Genomic DNA, 18,894 nt, shown 5'->3' with positions numbered 1-18,894 from the left:
AAATTTTAACTAGGCTTAAATTTATTTTGTTATTTAAAAAAATACAATACAATAGATTACCGTCTTTAGATTTTGTATAATTAAAAAAAAAAATTCGAAATTTTCACTCACTCTTTCAGTTCCCTAGAGTTTAACTTACACAACTAACGGGTATTTTAGTTGTCGGACATGTTTCGCTTTTAACGCATGGGAGTTTGTTTAATTTGGCTCGAAGCTGCCGCAGCCGCAGCAGCTCAGTCAAACTTGAACGTCGCTGGCAGACGGACGCGAGAAATCAAACCGAATTCAAAATCGAAACATAAACTTTGAATCTGAGAAAGTAAGATAATCAGTTACAATATCGTTGGTTCGGTTCCTTCGGAAAACTACCTTTCTGAGAAATAAACAAAACAAATTTACTTTTGGTGATTTGTGCTTGATTTTGTTTTATTTCTATTATATGTAACTGTTTTTTTTTTTGGTTTTGTTTTTTGGTTGTTTGCTTTGCTATGTGCTAATTGAAGCGTGGGCGTAAAGAGAAATTACAACAAAGCAATCGTTTATACATATATGTATATAGGTATCTATGTATATATATATATATATATATAAACAAATTTCTTGTTGCCTTTTCCGGTGCGAAGAAAGAAATTGAAGCCCGGCAAAAAGTCAGTCGAAAGTTTATGCAAATTTTTTTATTATTGTTGTCGTTATCGTTTGTTCGTGAAGTGAAATATATATAATTTATAAATAAAGTTTTAAACAAATCACCCAAATACAGCAGCAGAACAAGAAGAAAACGTCACAATTCAAGGTAATTGAAGAAAAAAGAAAAAAATTCAAAATAAATTTCTTCTTTCAAGTTGAAGATCAAGGCCAAGCGACCTGGGCATAGAGTGTGTTGGGGCCTGGATGGGTGGCTGGTTGGCTGGCTGGTTGGGTGCATCAAGGCTAGTTGCTTGGCCATTTGCAATGCCAAGGTCAAGGTCATTGCCAATGCAATGCAATTCTCTATGTTTGTTGTTATATAAACTTCCTTTCGCCCTTCTGCTGTTGGCAGTCTAAAAAACCCCACCTTCAGCCCCTTGTCTATGCCCGACAGCAATTGGATCCCAATGCGCATGACGTCCTTTTATTTGTTTTTGTTTTGCTTTCTCTTGAACTTGACAGTCAACAGAAATTTCGCTGCTTTAAATTTTTGTTGCAGAAAGGGGAGTATGACAACTCGGCTATACCCTGCAGTCAAAGTGAAATAAATTATAAATTTCAAATGTAATACGATTTTAATCCTTAAACAACGAAAAGTACGAAAGTTTGCCTCAGTTTACTTAAAAAGTTGTCGCAACTTTTAAATGCTTATACCCTTTAATTAAATGGAAATGTACATACATATATATGTATGTAGTATGTGCAGGGTATGCAAAATATAAGTGAAATACAATGGAAAAAAGGCAATCTTGACGTGGCCACTTTCAACGGTTAACGGTAACAAGGTTAGTGGGTTAACTTTGTCGCCGTCTACGTCTCGCTGGCCGGATTTGAGCCACCAGCACCAGCACCAACCGCCACCACCACCACATACAACTACAACTACAACTACAACAACAACTACGTACACCAGCAAACCCGTTATCAAGTGCTGGCTGGCTTCTGATCGGCTTTAACTTTTCTTTAACCATTAAAAGCCACTTGCGTTTCGAGGAGATGTCGGTGGAGCGCTGGCAAATGGGAGGCAGACGTCTTTGATTACTTTCCATGTTAATAAAAACTGAAAACCGAACCGAAACCAAAACCAAAACCAAAAACCTCTGTCTGCTGCCGATGTGAATCTAATTGCATGGAAAAAACGGTTAGCGCGACATTTAAACTGGCACGTAGAGTGACTACTACTAGCTAATACAATAACTATCAGATTAAATGACCACGACGTCGACGATGACGACGAAAACACACGCCTTCAGGTGAAATTCTGTGAGATCCGGAGACCAAAAGTGAGATTCACCGATAAATATCCATCTCCATATTGAATACATCATCAAAAGTTATCAATTATCCTTACTAAACTAATAAGCGATAAATAAAACTTTCTTTTTTTAAACAAACAAATAAATGATTTCAATGCCACATTTTTAAAAACTTAACTGAAACTAATTAGAAGATTTATTAAGAATACATTGACAAGAAGGCGGAAGGGCAATTCTTCATAGCAAATATCTTTACAAAAGACAGGCAAGACCGAAGAAGAAAATCAGTTGAACCTTTTCAATTAGAAAACTAAATTTTTGTAAAATTTTTTAAAGTTCTAAGCTTTACAAATTCTACAGTAAAACCTATCCTTGCGAACGCATCCAATAGGTCTCTCAAAGCAAAATTTGAACACTGACTTAATAGACAAAAATAGAATTCTTAATACAAAAAGATCTCCTACATAAACAACTTTGTTAGTAAAGTTAATTCAAAAGATGATTTTTATAACATACATACATATATACTAGGAAAGATTCAAATGACATAAATATTTGAAACAGATTTCAAAACTCTTTAAGTCTTTTTAAGTACTGAATCGAAGAATGAGATTTTATGATTGTTGCAATTGGCAGTGTTGCAAGTTAAAAAAAAAATATTACATTTCTGAAGGTCTTAAGAAAACTTGTAAGTTGTGGAGTTCGATATCATTGACAGTGCGGAAGTAGCCAACGTGGGGCTTATAGCAAATTAGATTAAATTGCAAAAACGATTTGCAATGATAATGGATTTTTTTTGGAATTTCTTGTCAAACAAAAGTTTTTGGTTAATTTGCTCTATTTTCGGCAAGTGTTTTAAACAGTTTCTAGCCTTTTGAAAAAACTTTATATCCTAATTCAATCGCAATTTAGTATACTTCAAAATGATATAAAATAACTGAATATTTGTATACATCACAATTTTTTACAGAAATTAGTCAAATTTTAGATTTTGAAGTTTTAGAGTTAACTCAAAGGTTACTTTCTAAGGAGAAAACATCGGTTGAAAATTTCCGGAATGAAAAATTCACAAATATAAGATATTTTTAAAATAGTTTTAGGTGATTTCCAGACTACATTTTGGTCAATTTGTAATGTTGATATCATATAAATGGAAATATAAACATATTTATAAATGACATCAGACACTTGGGTATTAAAAAAAAAACCTTTGAGTCGATTTGAGTCGACAGTTAGATCTCAAGATTTTAATGCAGTTATTCTAACGTTAAAAAAAAACATGAATTTTTGAAATACTAAACAAATTTGAGCTTCATGCAATTAAGGTTCATGGAAATACTTTGTTGTTCATTTGGAGTTTTTTGTCTCGCTTAAAAAAATTAATTTTGTAATTTCAAATCACAATTGATTTAAAAGCATTAAAATTATATCTTAATTTGAAAATGTGTTGAAATTTGGCTAAGTTACAGATTCGCAAAATTAGAAGTGTTTAAGAAAGCTCTGAAATTTTCTAATTAATTTTAATCAATTTGCCTATTTTGCTCAGAACTGTATTTTGGGAAAAGAATGAATATTATATCAACATTTCATTGATAAAAAATCTCTAAACAGTTTCAATTCTGCTTTATAGCGAATCCTGCACTGATTACTGATCTTGAAATTTGAAAGATAAGCAAGCGAATTCGAAATATTCCTTTATGAAAAATGTTTTTAAGACCAATTTAAAACAAATACCAAAAATGGAAACGTTTATTAAAAAGAAACAAACATTATTTTATTTTGCATATTTTGATGAAATTTATTGAAATTTGTTAGGCACCTACAAAAAGCGAACACTTCCCATAGACGAACAATTTTGTCGCTTTTAGGAGTGTTTACTGTTTATGCTTTTATTTAAAAAAAAAATTGAAAATTCTATATTATTTTTCATTACGTATTGGCATTCCATTAAATTCATTGTTGAAAATTTCCAACTCGGGTTCGATGACTTACACGTGAATTGCATTTTTTTTGGAGTCGCATTTTACACTCAACAATTGAGACAGACAGATCGACGGATGAAGAGACAGTCGGACAGAGAGACAGACCGACAGTCCGACAGACAAGTAGGCAGGAGAGACAGCCACACCACAGCACACACCACGTACGATAGATAATTACAGGTAGACAAGGCCCCCACAAAATGGAAAGGTAGACAGACGAATAGACGGACAGACTGACAAAAATTGAAATAAAAAAAAACAAAAACACTCTCTACAAAACTAAAGAGGAAAAAACAAAAAGGCAAATAAGCAGAAGACAAGTTAAATGAAAATGAAAAATAAAAAACAAAACAAAAAAGTCATTAAACGATTTTAAAGTGGAAAATTACCGCAAAAGTGTTGAATCTGATTTTCACTTTCACTGCACTCCCAGTTTATGCTCTGATAAATTGCCGACAAAACTCCAAAAAAAACCCCCCCTTCCCAGCTCCACCCATAAAAGAGAGATAGAAAGAGAGATAGACACAGAGAGAGAGAGAGAGAATTGCTGGAATTAATCGCTTTGGTTTTTGTTGTATTTAGAATTACACATATTTGGACAATATTTCCATTTGCTCGAGAATCCATGAATGCAATTCGGAAACGCGTTCATAGCCATCGGGTTCAGCATGGCCACAGGAGCCTAAGACCCAACTGGCAATGCCCACCAGTTCACCATTATAGACAGCCGGACCACCAGAGTCACCATGACAGGCTCCAGCATTTTCATTGTGATACAGACACATGGTTGTGGGTGACAATCTCAGATAATGATTTTTTTGGCAATATTGCCGTGAAAGTAACTTCAGATTGAGATAGAGCAGTTCATTGGACACGGGACCCACATTGAAGGTGGCACCCCATCCGCAAACGGTCACTAAGCTGTCAACCGGCGGATCAATGGTGGCCATGGGAATGCTGTTGATCTCGGAGCTGAATGTTAGATTCCGCGACAGATGCAGAACGGCCACATCAAAGGTGCCACGAGCATGCTTGTTGAAGACATGATGCACAATGTATTGCGCCACTTGGATCACCTCACCGTCATCATAGGCATTGAGTCGTGTAATGCCAGCATGAACAAAGAGCCAATTAGCCGGCTTTCTGATAGGGACACACAAAAGAGATCAGGAAGGACCAGGAGCAACATTTAAATGGAGCTTACCCATAAACACAATGAGCAGCGGTTACGACAATTTCCGGAGACAGTATGGTGCCACCACATATATGTTTGTCATCCATGCGCACTGAAACCATATAGGGAAATTGTCCGAGATGGGCGGCAGTACCGCTAATAATCCGTGGACGAGGCACCGGCGGCATCGTGGTTTTGACTCTCGACCGCTGCACCGACAACTGCAGCCAGCAGCAGATTAGGAATAATAAGCTTAAAACTCGAAGCATGCCTTTAGACGGTTGAAGTTCTTGTTGACAAAATGAAGCGTTGGCTGGAACTATTTATGGATGGCTCGCTATCAGCAAACTTGGTCATCATCATCATGAACAATTGTCGACAGTTGTCAATGTCAATGTCGGGGTGGGTGGCTCTCTAAAGGTATTTCCCCTCTTATCTCTTGAGCTCGCCTTAATTACAATCCGTTCGTTCGCTAGTTCGTTAACTTATTTACAGTGTTAGGTAAAAGTCTTGGCATTACATAGCCACACGCGAATGGGCCTATCTAAGATAAGAGGAAACACGGGATAGGGGTTTTCTTTCTTTTTTTTTTTAATTCTACAATGAAATTTACAAATTTGCATGCTCAATGATCCAGTCACGATGATAGAAGACCTTGGCATATCCATCGGGATTACTGGAGCCACAGCCACTCATAACGAAGCCAGCGATGCCAACAATTTCGCCATTCAATATGGCCGGACCGCCCGAATCTCCATTGCAAGCCCCATTGCCCTCTGTGTGGGCCAGGCAGAGAAGACTCGATGTGAACATGAATGTGGACGTCATGCAAGAGCGCTGGGACAACGAGCTCAGTGTGTTCCATTGCAGAATGCGTGGAATATCGCCACCAGTTTTCAAACGACCCCATCCGGAAATAATGATATCCGTATCCTCGGGTGTATTCACACTGGCCAATGGTATGGCCTGAATTTGAGAAGAAAATATCAATGGCTTTTCCAGCAGCATAAGAGCCACATCGTTCAAAAAGTTGCCATAATTCTCATGGACTTTGACTTCAATCACTTGGCTAATAACGCCGCCAGCAAAGCGATCCAAGCTACCAGCACGTATGCTCAACAGATTGGCCGGGGTACTAGATAGAGAGAGAGCGATAGAGAGTGATAGAGAGATATGATTACTATCCCATCCAAAGCACACTTACACAATCAATGTGCCATTCTCCAGTTCGCTGGTGACGCAATGAGCTGCTGTCAGGATATATTGGCGGGCTATGATCGAGCCACCGCAAATATGGGATCCCGAGTAACGCAATGAGATCTGATGAGGAAATTGACCAGTTGTAGCGTCCACGCCACCCACCACGCGTCCCTCCAATTCCAGCAGAGGAACAGCCGAGGCCAGGACCACGACGACGGCAACAATCAGTGGGATCAGAGTTCTCAACATTCTCAATAGATGGCTAAAAACAGAATGCCATGAGCCTTCAATTACCTCATCTATTTATGCTGGACAAGTGATTTCCAAGTGATTTCGCTGCCTATCTTATCGGACCTGTGCTGTATCTCCTATTTTTCACCACTGATTTCCAAAACGATTCGATTACGCTACTTAAATTATAGACCCAACAAAATGATCAGAAATGATTTACAGTCACTCGTTCAGAAGCAAAAGGATTTGCCCCAACAATTAGGCGCATGGTTTGTGGTGTATCCACTGAAAAACCCACTAAAAGAATTTACAACTTATTGCGAAATGTACAAAACACTTTAGACCTTCATTTTATCAGTATTGTTTGTAATTTCAATCTAAATTTTCATCTAGCCATTGTACTTCCCTCAAGGTTTGCTTTGTTTCCGTCTTTATTCGGAAGCTTCTACCTAATCTACTTAAATAATTCACTCCAATTGGCCTTAATTAGATTTGTTGTCAAGTGGAAAAGTGGAACTAAAATATATTTTCGAAGGTATGGAATAAATAAGTTTAACTATAATATGACAAGCTCTATCTTTCTAGGCTTATATTTTTCCCTTATTTTCCTGTAATTCTCAACTAGTTATAGCCTTTAAGAAATGATGTGATCAAAGCTGACGTTTTGAGGATTACAGACAACTTACTCAACTTTTATATGTTGTTTAATTGTAGGATGAACATTGATTCATATAACACTATAATTTGGTTACCCATGGTTATCAGTGCTATCTTAAAGTAACTTTATCACGTTTTCTATGCAAGTTAAGTTAAGAGCGGATGTCGAGCTGATGCAAAGTAATTACGGTACTGTTAAAGAAAGAATCGGTTCAATACTGAAGTACACTTTTCCAAGAGAAATTTTTAAGAGATTAGCAATATTCTAATGATCTGTAAACTTATTCGCAGTCTTCTGGAAGCAACCCGTTTCAAATGTTTCTTAGAGTTGTAAACGATCTCCTTTTGGTTATAAATCTGATCCAAATGTGTTTAATATCTTAAATATTCTGCAGACCTTATCGAAAACTATGTGAATTGTGTGTAATTTGCCCCTTAAAATATGCAATGGGCTGGAAAAGTATTTATTATTTCTAACGTTATTACATTTAGTGAGCCTTTTAACTTAAAAATTGTGTACAATTTTGCTTTTACAAGTTTGCTTTGAGGATTTCTTTTTATCCACAGAGTATTCAAAAACTTCTTAATACGCTTCAAATAACCAATTCTTAAACTGTTTATTGCATACTTTTAGGAGCAAATGTCACCCCAAGATCTAGCCGATGCTTATCGTCGTATTTGCTGTCTTTTATTCATAAGGAATTTGATTTTATATGCATACAATCTCAAACAAACTGAAAACTTCTTATCTGAAATTGAAAGCAATTACATCTATAACTACACGATCCTCTTGACAAATGAAATTTCAATTGATTGACTAACGAAAAATGTTCCATTAATCGATTTACTCGCATTTTATAAACAAATACAAAAAGGTATAACAAAAGGGAGTGACAAATTAGGCGGCGAGTTGTTCATTCAGCCAATCCAAATAGCTGCGAACATTGACAAAGACATCGGGATAACGTGAGCCACAGGCTCCCACCACAAAGTTGGTCAGACCGACCAGTTCGTTGTTGTAGACGGCGCCACAGCCGCCGTCGCCATGGCAAGTGCCCTCCTTCAAGGCGTGCGAGAGGCAGAAACTGCGACTATCCTGATCACTGTAGGCATCCAGGCACACCGCGCTGGAGGAGTATGTGAGGGCTATCTCGCGAATCTTGTACGAGGTGGAGCCATCCACAGTGGTACCCCAACCGGCCACAATTACCTCATCGCCCTCTTGGGGCAATTCCGAATCGCTGCTGGGCAATGCAATTGGCTGGATGCGTGTCGTCCATGCCAGAGGTTCACTTGTTGTAATTACGGCTATATTATTGGTGAGCTTGTAGAAATCGGGATGAGGTGTGACCTTGGATATGGCATAGATGCGTCCTCCAGCATACTGATTGGTGCTGCCCACACGTATAGAAAGGCGGGAGGCATCAATACTAAGGAGAGAGAGAGAGAAAGGGAGAGAGATCGAGTTGGTCAATTCTTTCTTCCTGTTTCTGTCTGCTGATCTTCTACTTACAGTTGAGCGTTACGATAGAGACAATGAGCTGCCGTCACCAAATGTGTCTCATCCAGAATGGATGCTCCGCACGCATGGGCGTTATCCACTCGCAATGAGGCCGCATAGGGCGTGGCATTGGCATCAGCCTCTTCACCGCCCAGAATGCGTCCATCAATTTTGATGGCATTGCAATTGTTCAAACCGATCAAGGCGATCGAACAGTAAATCAAGAAACTCGAAAGTTGCGTCATCTTGGCCACAAATTGTCCGTTGGGAACGTCTTATGGAATGGAAATGCTCTAACCAAATGCCGTTAATATACGGTTAAGGCATAAGTTTGCTACCGACATTGTAGTCGTCGTCGTCGTCCTCCCCCTCCTCCTCCTCCAACTCCTCCTTCTTATCCAGAATTGCCACCTTTTCGCGTTTTCGTCTTATCGTTGGGTAAATCTAATCTTATCGAATGTCCAACGCCTAAATTGAACGTTTGGCAGTTAATACCGCTAGCCGTCAATACTCGTAAAACGCGCAAAAAAAAAAAAAGAAACACAAACACAAAAACAACAAGTTCAATAACAATTGGATCGGCGTAATCAGTGATCTATGGCCATGACAAGATATCTAACAAGGCATCTTGGGGATGAGTAACGGCCATGACTCAAAAGCCACCAAAGAGAATCGAACGGCAATTGATCGTGATGGCAATCAATGATCGTGGATTCTTATCTGGATCTGGAACTTACGTAAATTCCATGTTAGGCAACATGTGTTTGTTTTGTCTTTGATAAAGATCTAGGGGAAAAAGCCGATCTATAGCCAATATAAATGACATTTTTATGTTGAATTGTTATTTATAGTCAACTGATGATTTGGTCAAAAGTCGCTTTCGGATCACAAATTCACAAATCCTCAAGGCGTTTCACTGTAGTCAAGGTAGAATTTCCAGTCTAGTCATTACCAATTGGACGCCATAAATGACATAAATGACCACTAATAGTAGGTACTAATATATTTATCAATATAACTATGCCACTATAAATAGGTCTAGCTACATATATAATCGTTATCTCTCACGACGAAATATCATAAAATTGGTCATTGTTCACTTTGATGGATTATAGGAAAAAAAACAACAACACAAAGCAATTGCAAACTAATTCATTTATGCACAAGAAAAAAATTGTAAAAAAAAATACACACATATAAGTATATGGAGTTTATGATTTATAGAAGGCTGTTGATCCAATCCAAATAGTAATAGATACGAACAGCTATATTGGGATAATCACTGCCACAATCGCCAAAAATGAAACTGGCCAAGCCCACGAGGATATTGTTATCATCGAGGACAGCTGAGCCGGCATCACCACGGCAAATGCCCTGATTGGCTCCAGTGGTCAGACAGAGGGAATGCTCATAGCCAAAACCGCATTCGTATTCACAATTGCTCGAGCTGAGGGTATTGAAATTGGATTTCTGTTGCTTGTAGGCCAAAGAGCCATCCGATTGTTCACCCCAACCGGCCACATAGACGGGTGTTCCATTGGGCAGCTCAGTGCTGGGGGCATCCTCACCCTCCTCGGGCTCCTCAGCCTTGGTGGGCAAAGTGGCGGCAGCAATTTTATCGGTGAATTCCAAATCAACGCATAGCGTCAATACGGCTATATCATGAACGAAATTGCCATAGGATGGATGGATTACTATATCGCAAACATCGAGAATAGTGCCACCGGCATATTGATTGATGCTGCCCACACGGACAGCAACACTGCTGACATCCAGACTAGAAATGAGATGGGTAGGGGATCGTTAGAATCGTTTAGGCTAGCTAGGCCAGCTGGCTGGACTTACGGTGTGGTGCCTATTTTGGAGACCAAATGACCCGCTGTTAGCAATTTGTTTTGGCCTATGATGGTTGCCGAACCGACATGTGTTTTGTCCACACGCAACGATGCCGACCAGGGATATTCACCGGCCACAACATCTTCACCGCCCAGAATACGACCCTGCGGCGGCGAGGCAAGAGCTCCAAGAGCAAACAATCCGAGTAGCAATAGTGTGCGTTGGCTAGCCATGGTGTTGAAATCAAAACTGACCGAAACTCAAATTGCCGATGAATGGTCTAAGTGGATTTTGCGCTTAAATCTAATCGACAGCGTTCGATAAGTGGGCAAACGATTTACAAGCCTCTGCGCTTCGATAAGATTCCGTTTTGTGGCATTTGCTGTTGTTAGTTTGCCTATTTGCGAAACTACCCATCCCCCGCCCCTGTAACAATAAATTGAGCCAATATAAATGCGGCTCGAACCAGAAGACGCCTTTTCAGTTAGCATTGAAAGGCCCTGAAATGATGAGGCCAATACAAGTTGTCCTACTTCTGATTGGAGTGGCTACCTTGCAGGTTGCAGCCCGTGATCTGGCCGCTGTCGGTTCACATCCGTATAGTGTCTCCCTACAGCAGGAGGGCAAACATATTTGTAATGGCTGCTTGATCAAGGATCAATGGGTCCTAACAGCCGCCCATTGTGTGACAGTGGGCAGTGGCATTACCAGGTAAACTAAACTCTAAAATCATGTCAAGTAATCGATCGTTGAACTGTCCCTATCTCCGTACTCCTTGCTCAGCTATCCAGCTCGCAATTTCCAGGCACGCGTTGGCAGCGTTCAACGTCTAGCCGCCGGTCAGTTGATTCAACTTTCGAGCATTGTGGTCCACAGTAATTTCTCCTTGGGTACCAGTGATTTAGCTCTGCTGAAGCTAGAGTCAAAGGTCACCCTGAATGCCAACACCCAGCCCATTGATTTGGCTACAGAAGAACCTCCAGTTGGCTCTGAGGTCACCTATACGGGTTGGGGTGCCTCCGAGTTGGATGGCACACCAAGCCATCGCCTGCAGGTGGGCACACGTCAGGTCATAAGCCAAGCCGATTGCCGAGCAGAGACATTCTTGGACCAAGAGGGTTTACTCTGTCTGGCCCCAGAGACGGGAGCGACAACCACTGCCGGACTATGCACTGGCGATGCCGGCGCCCCGGCCGTATATAATAATCAGCTAGTCGGCATTGGCACATTCTTCTTATCCGATTGTGGTACCCAACAACCAGATGGCTATCAAAATATCGTCCATTATTTGCCATGGATAAATGCGAATAGTTCTTAGAAGTGTGTGTAAAGATAAAATTTGTTCATTCAAGGGCAAAACTTACCTTTAATCAATAATAATTTAATTCAATAAATACTACAAATATCGTTTTATAGTCTCTTCTTATACACATATCTCTCGATTTGAGAATCTAGATTCTAGAACTTTTTCAACTTGAAGAGTAATTCATTTTCTTACGTTAATATACTTATACAATTTAATTGAAATTTCTCTATTTAATGTTATCGTATATATTATATTGATTTCTAACAATTAGATTGTTTTCCAAAGAGATAAACAACTCAACTTGTTCATGCCGATCATGAAATACTCTTTCAAACTGCTTTATTTGCATAAATAGATTAATATATAATATAATTTTGAAAATTCTAATTCCAATCTGATCTATCCATTCGCTCAAGTCTATCTCTTAAAGTAAGAGAAATATCAATTCGAAAATTTATATTTCCTAACTCTGTGAAGAGATTTAAAATATCCTTAGTTTGATAAAATTCTAAAATTCTAAGACTCTAAAAATCTCCGAACTTTGTGAAAAATCTAGTTCAAAATTGGAGTCTTAAAACAAAGATAGTTTTCCCCTTTAAACTTAATCATTTTCGAAATTCAATCAAAATTTAGGAAATACAACAATTTTAATTCATATGTTGGAACGTTTCAGCCAAAGTTCCTTTACTCAAAAGCGTTTTAAAAACTTACAAAAATTTAGCAAGTTATGTATGTATACATATATTATCAAAAATCAACTGATTTTTAAAAAAATTACTTTCAAAAAGGATTGACTGAAGTATAGCAAAAAAATGAGGCAATCAGCTGAATCTTAAAATATTTAATTCGATTTAAACTTTTTCTTTTGATTTTCTCAGAGCTAAGTAAACAGTAGTAGAAGAAAATTGGGAAATAGAAAGTTTTTCTATTTCTATTAAAATTCGATTAATGGCAAAACCATTTGCAAATCAAGTTTTGTTTTTTATGAATATTTAGATAGGCGGACATATCTAAAGTATGCAATAGGCTGGAAAATTGTTAATTGCATTTGACAAATTTATAATCTCTAATATACCTTATATTTTTAATATTGTCTGTAATATTTACTTTAAGGAAACTGTCAAACATTTCTGTATACATTTCGAAAAGCGAAATGTCGTTCTGCTATTGCATCCTTAAGGGGGCAAACGTCCCTCATTTTAGAGATAGACGGTCACCTTATTTCTTATTTAATTGCAAACCACATGACCAAAATGAATAATCCCTTAATTCGAGAGTATTAAAATAGGGTGTCTATATTTTTTTGTGAGATTAGATTATGGAATGCAACTCACTCGACTTTCCCATTGAATTCATTTTTACTGATAGAGCTTCTACGCAATTAGCTCAAAGTTTTAGAAAATAACTCAAACGATTTAAAAATGTTGGCTAATTGGATAATTTGTTGCTAAATCAAGATCGGAGAGTGAATAATTCTGTCAGTTTTTGGGAGATTTATAGATTCTAGAAAAGACTTTTTATTTCAATAAAAACCAATTAATGGCATGATAATTCTCGAATTAATTGCTATGTTCTCCCTATTATCTCTAGTGTCTGGCATTAAATTAAAAACTGTTGCAATTTTCTGTCGACTTTATTCAATTTGAGCTTTGATCCACTCATAGTTGGAGGCAATGCTTATGAAACGCTCTGGCAAAAGGCTACCGCATTCGCCCAAAAGTTGGGCACCCAGACCGACTAGAGTGTTCTCATAGACAGCTGGGCCACCGAGATCGCCACCACAAATGCCCTGGCGCCGTTGATGGCCCAGACAGATCACCTGATCATTATCCACTGGCACCTCTTCGTCCCGTGCCAGGCTGCACTCACGTTGGGCCACAACTTTGGCGTTTCCGATTTGTAGAATGCGATGCATATTCTCTTCGGTTTCGGTAGTGCGACCCCAGCCAGAGATTTCCACAGTGGCGTCCAGAGGGGGATTCTCAGTAGCCAAGGGCAAGGCGCTGACATCCTCATTAAAGACGAATGGTTCGGAGAGACGTAGCAAAGCGATGCCAGTGTTTAGGGTATTGTAATTGGGATTAATTGTGATCTCTTCCACACGAATGCGTTGGCCGCCGCTATAAAGATCCACCGAGCCCCCCGAGACCATGAATAAGGTGGCAGGCCAGCTGGAAATGATCAAAACAATTAACTTCTCTTCTGGACAATTAGAGTGCGGGGTCACTTACGGTCTATCACTGCCCGCGGAGCAGACACAAGTCAAAGCTGTTAAGGCATAACGTTCCGATATGATTGCTGCACCACAATTGTAACTACCACCGATTGAGAGGGCCCCCTGGTATGGCAATTGACCCACCACGGCATCCTCACCGCCAGCAATCCGTCCCTGGGGATGGGCAAATGTTGTTGATACGGCCAATATTCCGATTAGTATTCCAGTTAACTTCATCTTGTCTTGTGTTTGTGAACAGACTCTGGGGCGTGTGCTGGGGTTTTTATAGTCCAACAGTGGGGTAATCTTATCCAGGTTCTCTCCCATAAGTGGCCGATAGATAGTGGTTGTCGTCCGGTTGCGATTATTGTCTGATTGTTTGATTAGACAACGTTCGACTTGATTTGATGAAAGCAAACGCAAGAAGGAAGAACACTAAATTTCTGCGAATTTCGTGAATAGCTGCGAGATATCAATGAACTCTGATCACTCTGATCATTTTTCTGGGGTGATGTGGCCAGATGGTCGGGGAAAGGGAAACTAACACGTTTCCAATCCACGTCCAATGCGGCCAATGCACTGTACATATGTACATTGAGGCACGTTTTAGGCCCACAACCTGTTGCCTGTCTCATCGTCATCGTCATCATCATCATCATCGTCGTCATGGTCGTCGTCGTCAACGTTGTCTTCCACATTATTTCCACTCATAAATTGTCGGACTTACTGGCTCCTCTGTGCATTTGCAGACTTGACGTCATCCAAACATGATCTGGCGAACACCAACCACAATGGCATCTAGGGGACAGTTACTAGTATTGCCATTGCTGCTCTCGCTCCTTGCCAGCCACTCATCCCTCATCCAGCTGAGCTGGGCCAAAACCGTTTCAGTATCGGATACGGAGCAATTGATGCCAGAGCCGCGTGCCTACTCACCGGATGCGCAACATTTGGATTTTGTCTATCATGATCATGAGGAGCTCACGCGATTCCTAAGGTAAGGAAGAACCCCCTTCACCATCCCCTTCACCTATGCGGTAACACTTGTGTATTGTGCGTCTTACAGAGCCACCAGTGCCCGGTATCCGAATCTAACGGCTCTCTATTCCATTGGCAAATCGATTCAGGGACGCGATCTGTGGGTCATGGTGGTCAGCTCGTCACCGTATGAGCATTTGGTTGGCAAGCCGGATGTCAAATATGTTGGTAACATTCATGGCAACGAGCCGGTGGGTCGAGAGATGCTTTTGCATCTCATCCAGTACTTTGTAACGAGCTATAATACGGATCAATATGTTAAATGGCTATTGGATAATACACGCATACACATCTTGCCAACGATGAATCCCGATGGCTATGCCGTTTCCAAAGAGGGCACCTGTGATGGTGGTCAGGGCAGGTAAGTGATCCATCTACTTTACTTAGCCAGGGTTGGGGTTAAATGGTTTTGCTCTCCCCTATTCTCAGGTATAATGCTCGCGGCTTTGATTTGAATCGCAATTTCCCCGATTACTTTAAGCAGAATAACAAACGTGGACAACCCGAAACGGATGCCGTCAAGGATTGGATATCAAAGATACAATTTGTATTGAGCGGCAGTCTGCATGGTGGGGCCTTGGTGGCCAGTTATCCATATGATAATACCCCCAATTCTAGTAAGTAGTCCCATCTGGGCTTAGCTCCATCCCAATCCATTACGTCCCTCTCTATCTTAACCATTTCTACTCTGAACCCAAAAGCCAACTGAATTTCCCCTTTTTTTTACCTTTCCCTTTTGCACCAATATGGCTGCTCAAAGGAATTTGCCGTTCGTCCGCACTGTGCGCGAGTGAGTAAGGAAGAAAGGAAGGAAGAAGAATCCTATGACTCAACTAATCTATATCTACCATATATACATGTATCTCATCACCACTTTTCTCTCTTTCTCTCCGTTTCTCTCTATGCCGCCCACATGTCCTTTGGGCGCAGTGTTCCAGACCTATTCGGCAGGCCCATCCCTAACGCCCGATGATGATGTATTCAAGCATTTGTCTCTCGTCTATGCCCGCAATCATGCCAAAATGTCCAGAGGCGTGGCCTGCAAGTCGGCGACTCCGGCCTTTGAGAATGGGATCACAAATGGCGCCGCTTGGTATCCTCTGACTGGCGGCATGCAGGATTACAATTATGTTTGGTATGGTTGCATGGAGATCACTCTAGAGATATCCTGCTGCAAATTTCCACCAGCCTATGAGCTCAAGAAATACTGGGAGGACAATCAATTGGTGAGCTTTAGAAAAAGATTGGAAGAACTTGAGTTCATTCGGATCATCATCAATTTGTTTTGTAGTCTTTAATCAAATTCCTGGCCGAGGCTCATCGTGGTGTTCAGGGATTTGTCTTCGATCCGGCGGGCATGCCCATCGAACGGGCCTCCATTAAGATTAAGGGTCGTGATGTTGGCTTCCAGACAACCAAATATGGTGAATTTTGGCGCATTTTATTGCCCGGCTACTACAAAGTGGAAGTAAGTGCAAGAGAGATCCTCTTTCCATTCAATTCTAATGATGCCCAAACCCATTCCAGGTGTTTGCCGAGGGCTATGCCCCACGTGAGGTGGAATTTGTGATTGTCGAACAGCATCCCACATTGCTTAATGTGACTCTGCAACCCTCAAAGGTTTGTATACACTTACTTACTTCCATTACACTTACGATTTAATTCAATTGGTTTGGCTACTACCAACTAACTAACTAACTAACTAAACTATTTAAAAACTCTTAGTACCTGCTGCCAGCATCGTCTGCCTCTTCCTCCTCACCCGTGGTCAGCCAGCAACAGCAGCAGCAGCGTCAAGTGAATGGCAAGCTGCAGTTTCCACCCACTGATTAGACTAATTAACACTTTTGGATTTTGAATGAATGGCGTGTAAATAGTAGAGCTACTAAACATTAAACTAACTAACTACACCCGCCCCCTTTATTCACTATCTCTCTGCTCTCTTCATTGTGCTGCATTCCTTTTAACAAAAAATGTTGCCCTTATCTCACACTTCCCCCTCACACTAGTCTAGTTTTTAAGGGTTTCCTATTGTAAGTTCAAGTTAAAAACAATTAGAAAATACATATACCTGGCCAAAATGGACACACACACACACACACACACGTAATCTCCGATGTATGTATACAATCTATTTGATTTCTCCTATGCAGCGCCTCGAGGGTATCGCCCCGGCCGGAGGCCCCTCATTCTATGGTAGGCCAATTCAGGCACCTCAGCATTATAGGCCAGCTGCCCCGCCCTATCCAGCCGGCGGCGTCTCCCCCAATGATAACGGTATCTTCTCGACCATAAGCAATGGCCTAAATAGCTTGTATTCAAATATTTTCGGTTAATTTTGGCGACTCTTTCACTTTTGGTCGTCTCTAGTTTTGTAAGAATCCTTTCTAAACATAATTTTTTTTTGTTTGCCCTCTAATTTTAGAATTAAATTATTTTTTATTTAGACTTAACAAGTAAACAACAACAAAAATAAAATAAATTAAACATGTTCAAGTGCAATTTAGCATAGTTGAGAAAATGAACTATTAAATCGTGTTTTTCTCTCGTTTCTGACTTGGAAAAATTGTTAAAGTTCAAAAAAATTAAGGTAAGGTAACCCACAAAAATGACAAATATAAAGTCAAGTTCCTGTAAGTAATTAAATCTTTTCAAGCTCTTCAAGTCTCTGAGATCTTGGCTATCATGGGAACAAACATGGCCAGATCGTCTTGGCTATTGAAGTTTATCAGAAATTTTTGTGGAAAAAGCTTTATTCTGTCTAAAATTATCAGGTTTTGGAATATTTTGTTGCTCCTTGGTATTTTATGTCTCGTTTGAAGCGATAGCTTGATTATTAACTTGAAATTTACATTCCGATTCAAAATTGAAAGCATTAAAATAAGATAAGATTTTCGAAAATCGGTTAAAATTTGACAATGTTACAGATTCGCAAAGTTACAAGTTTTTGTGAATTTTTTGAATTTTGCAAATTCAATTTTTATTAACTTAACCTATTTGGTTTAGAATTGTAATTTGGTAAATGAAAGGTAAGTAAATGAAAATTAAATTCACTTTTCAGTGATAAAAGTCTGTTAATAATGCGGGGCCCATAGCAATAGCTAATCCTGCTGTATGGCTAATCAGACACTGCACCACAGTATAGGATCTAGATTCTAGACGGTGAAAGTTCGTATAAGAACATCCAAAAGGATGTAACATAAATTGGATTCACATTTGACAAGAAGCCGAAAGTAGAGTGCCAATTTGTGGTAGCAAAAGCTTTCTGTATGTATTTAAGGACTCTCTTCTAGAATGTTGACCCGAAAATTTAACTCATCACAAAAAGTTTTAGCATGATGGAAGATCTTGAATTGATCTTGGATTTTTCCCCTTATCGATAGGCAATATACTTATATTATTAAATCAGAAAAGCTTTATTCTTCCTATTTAATAGATTTTGGCAATTTTAATATACGATTTCACTCAATTTACCCATTGAGAACTCAAAACTGGGTTGAAAATTGATCAATTTAAACCAAATTGTGCAATGTTTGGAAAATTTGATGTCTCCAGCAACAATGCAAACTTTCGAAGAAAAACAATGAAAAAACTTTCAATGGAACTTTAATACACAGTGGCGGCCACGCATTTAAGACGTTTTTTTTTATTACTTTAGTTCTGATTATCTAAGTTTTATCCGATTTTAATGAAAAATATGTCATTCGACGGGAAATTCAATTCACTTTCTTTCGTAGTTCAAGGATAAAAGTACTTTAGCACAAACTAGTGTCGTAAAATAGCCTCGCCCAAAGGACCAAAAATTTCCATC

At 39.4% G+C, this 18,894-nt stretch overlaps 7 protein-coding genes across 11 annotated transcripts; 2 read left to right on the top strand and 5 right to left on the bottom strand.

Annotated features, from left to right (window-relative positions):
- The first annotated feature begins 250 nt into the window (after positions 1 to 250).
- Positions 251 to 17,291, top strand: LOC6649059 (carboxypeptidase D). 5 transcript variants are annotated; one of them, XM_047012458.1, is made up of 10 exons: positions 251 to 319; positions 761 to 793; positions 14,795 to 15,042; positions 15,112 to 15,444; positions 15,513 to 15,700; positions 15,832 to 15,873; positions 16,014 to 16,309; positions 16,375 to 16,551; positions 16,611 to 16,703; positions 16,809 to 17,291. In XM_047012458.1, the coding sequence occupies exons 3-10, from the start codon at positions 14,813 to 14,815 to the stop codon at positions 16,914 to 16,916; spliced, it is 1,467 nt and encodes a 488-aa protein (XP_046868414.1). In that variant the 5' UTR covers positions 251 to 319; positions 761 to 793; positions 14,795 to 14,812; the 3' UTR covers positions 16,917 to 17,291. The 5 variants fall into 5 exon arrangements, with proteins under 5 accessions (XP_046868414.1, XP_002070913.2, XP_023035296.1 ...); XM_002070877.4 differs by lacking the exon at positions 251 to 319 and having other exon boundaries at positions 624 to 793; positions 15,844 to 15,873; XM_023179528.2 differs by lacking the exon at positions 251 to 319 and having other exon boundaries at positions 624 to 793.
- LOC111519331 (serine protease SP24D-like) lies at positions 4,510 to 5,287 on the bottom strand. The gene is made up of 2 exons (XM_023179531.2): positions 5,130 to 5,287; positions 4,510 to 5,068 (listed from the first exon to the last, which is right to left on the bottom strand). The coding sequence occupies exons 1-2, from the start codon at positions 5,285 to 5,287 to the stop codon at positions 4,510 to 4,512; spliced, it is 717 nt and encodes a 238-aa protein (XP_023035299.2).
- Positions 5,672 to 6,563, bottom strand: LOC6648967 (serine protease SP24D-like). Its single transcript, XM_023179532.2, has 2 exons — positions 6,304 to 6,563; positions 5,672 to 6,234 (listed from the first exon to the last, which is right to left on the bottom strand). Exons 1-2 carry the CDS (start codon positions 6,546 to 6,548, stop codon positions 5,709 to 5,711), a joined length of 771 nt encoding a protein of 256 aa, XP_023035300.1. The 5' UTR covers positions 6,549 to 6,563; the 3' UTR covers positions 5,672 to 5,708.
- On the bottom strand, positions 8,018 to 8,962 carry LOC6648966 (chymotrypsin-1). Its single transcript, XM_002070881.4, has 2 exons — positions 8,701 to 8,962; positions 8,018 to 8,617 (listed from the first exon to the last, which is right to left on the bottom strand). The coding sequence occupies exons 1-2, from the start codon at positions 8,931 to 8,933 to the stop codon at positions 8,086 to 8,088; spliced, it is 765 nt and encodes a 254-aa protein (XP_002070917.1). The 5' UTR covers positions 8,934 to 8,962; the 3' UTR covers positions 8,018 to 8,085.
- LOC6648965 (chymotrypsin-1) lies at positions 9,829 to 10,772 on the bottom strand. Its single transcript, XM_002070880.4, has 2 exons — positions 10,534 to 10,772; positions 9,829 to 10,465 (listed from the first exon to the last, which is right to left on the bottom strand). Exons 1-2 carry the CDS (start codon positions 10,755 to 10,757, stop codon positions 9,907 to 9,909), a joined length of 783 nt encoding a protein of 260 aa, XP_002070916.1. The 5' UTR covers positions 10,758 to 10,772; the 3' UTR covers positions 9,829 to 9,906.
- On the top strand, positions 11,012 to 11,931 carry LOC6648964 (serine protease SP24D). Its single transcript, XM_002070879.4, has 2 exons — positions 11,012 to 11,235; positions 11,308 to 11,931. Exons 1-2 carry the CDS (start codon positions 11,030 to 11,032, stop codon positions 11,840 to 11,842), a joined length of 741 nt encoding a protein of 246 aa, XP_002070915.3. The 5' UTR covers positions 11,012 to 11,029; the 3' UTR covers positions 11,843 to 11,931.
- LOC6648963 (chymotrypsin-2) lies at positions 13,445 to 14,297 on the bottom strand. The gene is made up of 2 exons (XM_002070878.3): positions 14,062 to 14,297; positions 13,445 to 14,001 (listed from the first exon to the last, which is right to left on the bottom strand). The coding sequence occupies exons 1-2, from the start codon at positions 14,280 to 14,282 to the stop codon at positions 13,464 to 13,466; spliced, it is 759 nt and encodes a 252-aa protein (XP_002070914.1). The 5' UTR covers positions 14,283 to 14,297; the 3' UTR covers positions 13,445 to 13,463.
- Positions 17,292 to 18,894: the final 1,603 nt, after the last annotated feature.

The sequence above is a fragment of the Drosophila willistoni genome, unplaced genomic scaffold (assembly GCF_018902025.1).
Source record: "Drosophila willistoni isolate 14030-0811.24 unplaced genomic scaffold, UCI_dwil_1.1 Seg143.1, whole genome shotgun sequence".
NCBI lineage: Eukaryota > Metazoa > Arthropoda > Insecta > Diptera > Drosophilidae > Drosophila > Drosophila willistoni.
The sequence above is the reverse complement of the archived record's forward strand: the minus strand, read 5'-3'. Positions and strand labels throughout refer to the sequence as shown.

Bases quoted from the DNA above. Each gene is read 5' to 3' on its own strand.
- LOC111519331 (XM_023179531.2), bottom strand. From the start codon at position 5,287: ATGCCGCCGGTGCCTCGTCCACGGATTATTAGCGGTACTGCCGCCCAT. The intron at 5,069-5,129 runs GTAAGCTCCATT...TGTCCCTATCAG, and splicing joins GCTGCTCATTGTGTTTATGG to AAAGCCGGCTAATTGGCTCT.
- LOC6648967 (XM_023179532.2), bottom strand. From the start codon at position 6,548: ATGTTGAGAACTCTGATCCCACTGATTGTTGCCGTCGTCGTGGTCCTG. The intron at 6,235-6,303 runs GTAAGTGTGCTT...CTCTCTATCTAG, and splicing joins GAGAATGGCACATTGATTGT to TACCCCGGCCAATCTGTTGA.
- LOC6648966 (XM_002070881.4), bottom strand. From the start codon at position 8,933: ATGACGCAACTTTCGAGTTTCTTGATTTACTGTTCGATCGCCTTGATC. The intron at 8,618-8,700 runs GTAAGTAGAAGA...CTCTCTCCTTAG, and splicing joins CTCTATCGTAACGCTCAACT to TATTGATGCCTCCCGCCTTT.
- LOC6648965 (XM_002070880.4), bottom strand. From the start codon at position 10,757: ATGGCTAGCCAACGCACACTATTGCTACTCGGATTGTTTGCTCTTGGA. The intron at 10,466-10,533 runs GTAAGTCCAGCC...TCTCATTTCTAG, and splicing joins TCCAAAATAGGCACCACACC to TCTGGATGTCAGCAGTGTTG.
- LOC6649059 (XM_047012458.1), top strand. From the start codon at position 14,813: ATGATCTGGCGAACACCAACCACAATGGCATCTAGGGGACAGTTACTA. The intron at 15,445-15,512 runs GTAAGTGATCCA...CCCTATTCTCAG, and splicing joins TGTGATGGTGGTCAGGGCAG to GTATAATGCTCGCGGCTTTG. The intron at 16,704-16,808 runs GTTTGTATACAC...AAAAACTCTTAG, and splicing joins TGACTCTGCAACCCTCAAAG to TACCTGCTGCCAGCATCGTC.
- LOC6648964 (XM_002070879.4), top strand. From the start codon at position 11,030: ATGATGAGGCCAATACAAGTTGTCCTACTTCTGATTGGAGTGGCTACC. The intron at 11,236-11,307 runs GTAAACTAAACT...CTCCTTGCTCAG, and splicing joins GTGGGCAGTGGCATTACCAG to CTATCCAGCTCGCAATTTCC.
- LOC6648963 (XM_002070878.3), bottom strand. From the start codon at position 14,282: ATGAAGTTAACTGGAATACTAATCGGAATATTGGCCGTATCAACAACA. The intron at 14,002-14,061 runs GTAAGTGACCCC...GATCATTTCCAG, and splicing joins TCCGCGGGCAGTGATAGACC to CTGGCCTGCCACCTTATTCA.